Genomic DNA, 9554 nt, shown 5'->3' on the forward strand with positions numbered 1-9554 from the left:
TTTCCTTCAATATGGAAGGGCGGCGGCTTGGAGAAGTCCCCAAGTAGGATTCGGCCCTACTTGGGGCGCCCCTTGGCCTCTCCCCTCTCCCCCACCTATATATATGTGGAAGGGGGGCACCTAGCACAACCACAACATTGTCTTAGACATGTGCGGCGCCCCCTCCACCGTTTACACCCTCGGTCATTTTTTCGTAGTGCGTAGGCGAAGCCCTGCGGAGATAGCATCTCCATCACTGTTGCCACGTTGTCGTGCTGTCGGAACTCATCCACTACCTCGCCGTCTTGATGGTTCAAGAAGACGTGGACGTCACCGAGCCGAACATGTGCTGAACGCGGAGGTGTCGTATGTTCGGTACTCGATCGTTTGGATCGCGAAGAAGTTTGACTACATCAACCGCGTTACTAAACGCTTTCGCTTACGATCTACAAGGGTACGTAGACAGACTCTCCCCTCTCGTTGCTATGCATCTCCATGGATAGATCTTGCATGTGCATATATTTTTTTTGTTTTCCATGCAACGTCTTCCAACACCTTGGGGCATCCATAATCTTACTTAGACTACAACTAAACCATGTCCACTTGTAGGCCATCGCGGGTTCCACGGTATATACCTCGCGGAGCGCATGCTTCCTCTCCTTCTTGGTGACATGACTGGCGTAAATCATGTTCACGTGCTTCACCTCAGGAGGGAACTATTTTGGCTGGCGTTGCTTGTCCTGGGCAGTTTCTCATATCCATTTTTATCGTTAGGACGTTGGATTCTGGCATGATTTTCAGCTATGATCTTCCCAGCTTGCTCGATGACCCAACGGTTCCGGTTGTTGTGGGTCACTAACTTTTCCTGGTTACCATTGATGGCGCAGGGCTGGTCCAAGATTTTATTCAACTAAGACTTATCACCTCTACGCCCCTGGAAGGGCTTCCTCGTGTTTCTGCCACCTTAACATCGGTTGCCGAAACCGGCATTGACCTTGCCGTCCTCGGCGTTGTTGTTGCTCCTGCTGTGACACTTGCTCCTCCGGTTGCGTTGTTGTTTCCCTTTTCGTCTCACACTTCAGATGTGCTCGGGTTGTCATTCCGGCCTTTCTTCTTTAAGAGGCAGTTGTCCTCATCGACGCAAAAAGTAGACATCATTTGCGTGAGAGCGGCCATGGTCCTATGCTTGAACTGTCCAAAGTCACTGGACAACCACTCGTCATTGGTGCTGTTCCAAAATGCCACTAGGGCTTCTACGTCGTTGTAGTCAACTATCTGGTTCTTCTTTGTAAGTAAACGGTTCTAGAATTTTCGCACAGACTCTCTTAGTTTCTGCACCACTAGGGTCGGGGCATAGAATTTGGGGGCTTGACATACGTGCTCTGGAAGTTTGCCATGAATTCCTATGCCATTTGCATTTTTAAGAATTTACAATCCATTTGAGTTTCTTTAAATATACCTAATTGCTGGACTGGGTGAAAAAATGATGTTGCGGACATGCATCCCATATCTTTCTGAGAATTTACAGTCCATTTCCTTTTTTAGAAATCCACCCATTTGCTGGGTTGAATAGATCATTCTTACAAAAAAAACTGGGTTGGGCGAGATCACTCCAAAACTCGCAGAGATTCTTCACTAGGTTCCACGAGATCTGTAGCTGGTTTCCTAACGGGGCCGTGCTCTACATGGAATCATTGGGGATTGTGTTGGCTGTCACGAAGGAGAAGAAGCGGCGGGTGATTAGAGACGGAGCCCTTCCGGTTGAGATAACCTACTGGGTAATGATGGAGTCGGAGGGGATTCGGTGCACCAAGGGCATTGGAAGGCATACCTTTCTTGCGTTTTTCACCCGTTGGGTCCGGAGGATGATGCCGTGGGGGTGGTCATGGAGGTGTCGGCGTCGTTGCCAAGGAATTAGAAGGTGATGGACGACGATAAGTTGAAGCCACTAACAGGGAGAAGCTTGTAGGCGACGGTCTTGTAGTTGCCTCGTAGTTCTTCCCGCATCCCCACTCTCTAAGCAGGCTTGGCGTCCTTCATCACTCTGCCGACGAGCAGTAGGGGCTACTCCGCTTGGCAGCAACAACCAGATTAGGTATTCCGATCGTTTCTTCTCCTCGTTTCATCAATTTGTATTTAAATGTACTAACTAATTCCGCGCTGTTTTGCAGATTGATTGATGATCTGGTGGAGGCTGCTACTCGTTGGATGATGAAGTCAAAGAGCGTCTACATCAAATCATGTAGTTAGCCTGGACAGATGATGCCAGTTCTCTGCAAAATTTATGCACAATTAATTATGATGCCAACCCTCAGAAGAAGTTTATCTAGTTAGCTCAACAGCTGATACCGGCCTTGCTAGATTCATGGTTATGGTTGATTAACTAATGCATAGGTTATATTTAATTAGTCATGATCAAGTAATGTATAACAATGTGTTATGTTGCTGAACAAGTTATGTTTAATTAATCATGATCAAGTTATGATGAGTTTTGTGTTGCTGAAGAAGATGAAAGAATGTTCAATTTATTTGGTATATGATTCAAGGTTGGAGCATGGTCTTGTTCTTGTCTTAACATAGGCTTAAAGTGTTCATATTTTTCTGAATTTTGCAACAGAACATTGTGATGTTGCTGATAGAAAAGATGGCTGAACATCGCAATGGCAACATCATGTTCATATGTTGTTGCTGACTTATGCAATTTGTATCAAGTTTGTATCAGGTTTTGCTGAATGGACCAATTTTATATCAAGTTTGTTTTGCTGAATGGATCAATTTTGCTTAGATGATCCCTATGCGTTGCTACATGAATCAGTTGCAATATATATTTGAGATTTAGTTGTATAAAACATAAACATTGGATAAATAATATAAGAACAAAAACTAAAAATACATATTATATATTGTATATGATTATTATATAGCTGAAAAATGTTTATTGAATATAAGTAGCATAATACAATGCAAAAATCACATGCATGTTGAGTGGACCTTTGATGAGGTGGCATGTGTGCATTTTAAAATAAATAGAAGTAGTGATGATAAACTAATAACGTAAATAAAAGCATGCATGTTATGGTGGCCATTTGATGATGTGGCATGCATGCATATTAAGATAATAACGATAGTGAGGATAAACTATTTAGGTATATTGGATTATGTATCAAGTTTTTATTTTAGAATAGATCAATTTTGTATTGAAGTTTATAGAATAGATCAATTTTGTATTGAAGTTTATATCAAGTTTCTAATGTTGCAAAAATAATTTTGTACAGCTTTCATATTAAAGAAATTTGAAGAAGTTTGTATATTACTAAATTTTGCTACATGCCCAAAAACAGTAGTAGTAAAAAAATGGGGTGCCGGGACTTGAACCCAGTACTTGCAGTTGTTAGCTCTACCTGTGTAACCAAAGAATTTTATTTAAGCAGCCCACGTATAAAATATCAGTTTTGCTATATCTTATGTTGAGATTTGTGTGGATATTTTCTTTTTCTTTTTTTTTTTGTACTCTTTATGCTTCATTCACTCACTTAGATGTGCAATAAGTAGAGTACATCTAGATGTGCACTAGACACACACATACAATATATGTGTGCTTTCCTTAAAAAAATATAGATTCTCCTATTACCCGTCGATCATCTCCCTCCTTTGGCAGCGGATAGCGCCGTACGAAATGCAACGATGCGACAATACGATAACACTATCATAGCCGAGACCATATATATGATTGTAGATGTCATGTATTCGCATGTATAAGTATCGTATTGTATTGTTACTCAAGTTTGATGATGTTCTTGTTATGAGCCAGTGAGTTCAAGTACGATTAATTTTCTCGCTGGGCTGTGAGGAAACACACGTCAGTGAAATGCATCAATACAATAGCAATGCCTGCTCTACAATCTGAGGCCTCCTTTGGTTTGTATGTATTCTATAGGATATAATTTTAAAAAAACGTTTGGAGCCCTTTGGTTTTTATGAATGAATTCATATTCCTACGTAGGACAGAAATCCATCCTTCACATTTTAAAAGACAAAAAATATTAGGATAGACTCAATGGAAAAAATATTATCATATGCTTCAAATTATTGTACATCTCTTTCCTTATAAAAGTTGAGATACATTCATCTCACTTCGTATGAGATTCGTATCCTATAAGCAAAAGAAGGCTCGAGAGTAAATCCTTTGGGCGAAAAAAAAGGAAAAACAAAACAAAACCAGCTTCGTCTCCACCGGGGATTCTACAAAAATTCCCTACAAAGCCACTCCAAGCCCTTTGATTTGACCCGAAAAAGAAAGCCCCCACAGACACAGCACTATACATTACAGTACAACAGCGCACCATCCTACACCACACTGTCTCTCTCTCCAAAGTCGAGATGTGTACTGCAGTATTGCCCTCCAGCTTTTTCCTCTCGCTCCCCATCTCCTTCCCTCTAATGATAGCTTAGAGAGAGAAGGAGAAAAGGCTATTCCGCTCAAGGCAAGGCAGGCAGGTACCCTTCTCCTTCCCCAAACCCAAACCCTTTTTCTCTTTCTCTCCGCCCAAGAACTTCACCTCAAGCTCAATCCGTCTCCTTTTGCGCAGGAGCTAGCTCGGGGACAGCGTCGCCGGGAGAGCTCGATCGCTGCACCACTACATCACTAGAGATAGCCCATGGAGGAGATCGGCCACCACTTCGGGCTGGGAGCCACCGCCCACGGACAGCACCACAGCCAGCTCCCATGGGGCTCTTCGCCGCTCAGCGCCGTCATCGCGCCGCCCCCACAGCAACAGCAGCAGCAGCAGTCCGCCGGCTATCTGGCGCACAGCCCTCTCTCCCTGAACACGGCGCCGCCCAGTGGAAGCCACGGCGGCGGCACCGGGTGTAGCAACCCGGTGCTGCAGCTGGCCAACGGCAGCCTCCTGGAGGCGTGCGCCAAGGCGGCCAAGGAGCCGTCGTCGTCGTCCTACGCCGCCGACGTCGAGGCCATCAAGGCCAAGATCATCTCCCACCCCCACTACTCCTCCCTCCTCGCCGCCTACCTTGACTGCCAGAAGGCAAGTGATGGTTCTTAGTACTGGTAACATTAACAGCAGCCCTGCCGTGCTGCATCTGCTTCTGCTCCTGCACGAGAAGTTTCTCTTCTACATCTCATGTCAAACATGAAGCATGCATGCTTTCTTGCTTGCCTTTTAATAGTAGCTACAGTGCATCCATGTTTATTGTTGGGAAGTACTTGTGCTTAGCCTGGGTGGTCTGTAGGTGGGGGCGCCGCCGGAGGTGTTGGCGAGGCTGACGGCGGTGGCGCAGGACCTGGAGCTGCGACAGCGCACGGCGCTCGGCAGCCTCGGCACCGCGACGGAGCCGGAGCTGGACCAGTTCATGGTGCGCCAACCGATAAATCTTGGAACATTTTTCCTAGGTTGTGTAGCTAGTACTCACATGAGGTGACCTGTTCGTTCTTGTTTTTCTGGTGCGCGCGCAGGAGGCGTACCATGAGATGCTGGTGAAGTACCGGGAGGAGCTGACGAGGCCGCTGCAGGAGGCCATGGAGTTCCTGAGGAGGGTGGAGACGCAACTCAACTCCCTCTCCATCTCCGGCAGATCGCTGCGCAATATCCTTTCCTCCGGTAAAGAAAACAGCTCGCTAGCTAGCTCCTGCAACCACGAATCAATCCATCCATCCATACCCCGTCTTGCTGCTTGCTATTGATCCCTGCATGATTTCTTCATCTGCTTCTCCCTATTCTGGTTTCTTCTTCATCTTCTTGCGCATCATAATTTATTGACTTCGATTTAACAGATTTTTTTGAATGTGAAATTTCCTGGGTCCGTAAAAACAATTCCATAATAAATATCGTTTTCTCGTGCATCCTGGTATATATGATTGTGCCTGCATCTGCATGTGCGGAACTGTGCGCACGAATGGGTAGAGAGTATTCCTCATCAGGGTGCTCTTGGTGTTCTAATGTCGCGGCATTCCTCGTCAGGGTTTCCCCCCGAAAAGATTCTTTCCCGGCTTGGCCGCTGGCTTTTCCTGAAGGAGCATGCGTACTAGAGATTCTTCTAACCTGGGCATCCATGGATCTTTTCTTCTGCTGGAAATGAATAGTCCTCTCCTCTCCAAACACACACGCATCAGTTTCTTCCATTCACACACCTTCTCATCGTACTCCATGATTGATGACAGATTAACTGCGCAAAAACCATTGATTGATTTCCTCCAGATCGACGAGTTGGTGGTGTGTTCGGTTCTTGGAATTTATGTGGCGTTAGAACGATTCCTTTTCGGGAGGAGCATGTGCATGTGCCTCCGAGTGGTTCTTGCTTCAGCCATCTTTTCTCCATGCTGATGGAAGGAAACCCAGCCAGGCAGGCCAGCCTTCTTCTTCTAGGGTTTTAGGGGGTGCCACTGTGCAGCCCAACAGTGCAAGGCCGAGGAGTCTCACTGCCGTATGTCAGTGGAGCAAGTACTACCTGTATACACATGCATGTGTAGTGAGTGTTTACTGTGTAGAGAGAGATAGACGCTCAGCTCAGCTCAGCTCAGTTCATCCCCCATCTGTCACGCAAGCCAGAACAACATTCTTGTCATCTTTCTCCCTCCCTCAAGAAATCCATGCACCTATCTCTTGTCCTAGAATCTTTTTGTTCCGGGGTGTGGTCTTCCAGATGTACATGCATGCCTAGATCATAGGGTCCGACGTGTGTTCTTAGTCTTTGCTAAATTTTATTTTAAAATGCACATGTACAGGGTGTGCCAAGGCTAACACGATGATGCCAGGGCCTTTCTAATGACCTATCACGAGGCTATAGTGGCAACTGGTACTACTACCCACACACCTGCACAGTCGTTCAGCCCAGGGCTTTCACTCACACGTCTGCTGCCAGCACTGGTACTGGAGTAGTACTAGCTAGTACCATGCCACACAATCACTTCATTATTGGAGCATGCGGTGCAGCCATCTGATGTGTTGTGTAGATCAATAGTAGTGCCTTCAGATTTCCATGAATTAACCCCCCTCAAAGCTCAGGTCAATCCTGTGCAAAAAAATAATTTTTTTGAAATGGTATGTTTCAGATACTAGATGCATAGGTAGACAGATGAGTAAATAGCATATGTGGCTGGGGTTAGTTCTTTGTGTGTGTTCTGATGGGTTCTGACCAGTTGCAGTGGCATGGCATGGACTGCCAGACACTGGTCTATGTGCCTCGAGAACCATAGAAACAGTTAAGTGCTGCCATTATTTGATGTGAGATCTCCAGCAATTTATGCGTGATCTCCTTGGCAGCAATATTATATGCATGATAGGGTGTAGGAGTAGCTAGACTAGATACCATGTTGCTGTATTTTGCGACAGCCTTATCTATGGTCTCTCTCTCTCATGAATAATGGCGGTCAAGAGACATTGGATGCTTTCCGAGGCGAGTCCAAGTTCAAACCCGTCTGCGTTTTTCAGACGTCAACTCATATTTCTCCTCAGCTTCAATTGTTCTCTGTCCTATATACTTCTTGCTAGACTACTGGAGTACTCCACATATCTACATGTGTTCTCCTTTCTTTTCTTTCCTTTTCAGTGTTTCCAAGAGAATAACAAAATTGTTTTGGATAAAACAAGAGAAGGATAATGTAGTTTTCTAACATCACAAGTTGAAGGGCAAAATGCTAGACTAATTACCACAACATATCTCCTGTTAATAAATTGCATTTACAAATTAGATGTATGGATTTTTGCTCATCAGAAAACAACAAAGCTTTCTTTTCTGATTGATGTTGCACCCGTCCTCCAAGATTCTTCGTTGCATGCATTCTTTCAAGGCCATGCAAAAGCAGGGGACACAGATATCACGAGTTTCCGTTTGTCTTGAGGTAAGGCCAAAAGAGATACTGAAAACTTGCCTGGTAGTAAAAAGCAACCAAAAGAAAACAAAAGGGTAAAGGGCTGACTGAGTTTGCATTGGAATGTCACTGGAAAAGACAATGCAACTGGAGAAAAACACACATGCATGACTTGACGATTTGATGAGATGCTTTCATCTGCATGCATGCATGTCTTCGTTAACAAAATCCTTCAGATAATCAGTTGCATCTCAATGCATTGTTTCTGTGGTTTCTACTAGATCCCAGGTTTAAACCCAAACTTCCCTGGGAAGTAGTTTTTTGGCTGGCAAATCCATAATCATTTGCTTCCGTTCTTAGCTTTACAAGCTTCATGCCTTCCCACTGCATACAATACCATGTCCAGGTTCTGTACAGCACATGCCTTGTTATATGTACTCAGCATTCTTCTGATTTTATTTGGTAATGCATGTATGAGGTTTTTCATATTTGCCGCTTCAGTTTTCTTTTTTGAAAAGCTGGGTTATTTGATATACTCTATGCAATAATAAATTGATGACGTGACTCCTGTGGCATGGTTTAATTTAGGGCATTTTTCCTATGATGGTACTACTTAGATTGTTCCGTTGAGTAATTATGGAAAAGCATAGTAATCACTAGTTATCAATGATTATCAGCAAACAATTCTATTTAACTTTCAGCAGCATTGTTTAACACATTCTGGCACAAGATTTGATCAATCCTCTTGAACTATATTACTGCATAACATTGTTCCTATGGAGGAATAGGAATACTTCATATGAAGCAGAACATGTTTGTAAAGACATGTTCTATACATAATCTCCTAAATGAACTTATAGAAAATACAATTCGTTACTCAAATTTGATCACTAAATAATACCCATGATTTTCACCCACCCTACGTACGCATCTTATTTGTACATGAGTATTTTAGCATTTTTTTTCTTCAAAGAGTAGTTATTCTTCCATTTCTTTTTAGCATACCATCGTGCTTTCTCCAAGTCTTGTATCCTAAGCTCCTAACCAGTCCAGTATAGGTACCATATGCATCAGACATCGATGCATCTCAACTTATACATGTGCAAAAAGTTGCTTATCTGTAGTACAAGCAATACCCATGCATCAACATAACTGAAATCTGAAGAAAAATAACATTACTAACAACATTGCCTCATCGTAAGGTGCCACCTCATCGTAAGGTGCTCACATATGCACATGTACTATATTTGCACTATATGTATTGGACAGCATGATTTATTTCTAATATAATGTGGTAAAATTATGAGACACGTGTAATTTATATGTAATGATTTTCTTTTGCCAGATTTATGACATTATTTTAATTTGTTGAATCCATATAATTTGATACTCCCTCCATTCCAAGATAATTGAAGTTCTAGGTTTATCTTAAGTCAACCTTGCTCAAGTTTGACCAACTCTATAAAAAACTGTGCTAAGATCGTATGGAAATATATGCCATAAAGCATCGAGACTGATTTGGTGTTATAGATGTTAATATATTTTTCGATAAACTTGGTCAAACTTAAACGAGGTTAACTTGGGATAAATCCAGAACTTCCATTATTTTGAAACAGAGGTAGTATGTCAAAGTTCATTCAATATCTGTGCTTACGAAGTATCAACTATCACTGGACACGGGTTTCTTATGAATGTTTGTGGAAAGAGGGAATTCCTTTGATCCACATTTGACAAACTATTATGGGGTACC

General features: G+C 43.2%; 1 protein-coding gene across 1 annotated transcript in view; it reads left to right on the top strand.

The window, feature by feature from the left end:
* Positions 1-4317: 4317 nt before the first annotated feature.
* Positions 4318-9554, top strand: part of LOC100270650 (homeobox protein KNOX3) — a 7597-nt gene continuing 2360 nt past the window's right edge. Inside the window, exons 1-4 of the mRNA XM_044508903.1 lie at positions 4318-4476; positions 4569-5021; positions 5227-5349; positions 5450-5594. Coding sequence (XP_044364838.1) covers positions 4638-5021; positions 5227-5349; positions 5450-5594 — 652 coding nt within the window. The 5' untranslated portion in view covers positions 4318-4476; positions 4569-4637. The remainder of the gene's footprint in view (positions 4477-4568; positions 5022-5226; positions 5350-5449; positions 5595-9554) is intronic.

Source organism: Triticum aestivum, chromosome 4A, assembly GCF_018294505.1.
Source record: "Triticum aestivum cultivar Chinese Spring chromosome 4A, IWGSC CS RefSeq v2.1, whole genome shotgun sequence".
In the NCBI taxonomy this organism is placed as follows: domain Eukaryota; kingdom Viridiplantae; phylum Streptophyta; class Magnoliopsida; order Poales; family Poaceae; genus Triticum; species Triticum aestivum.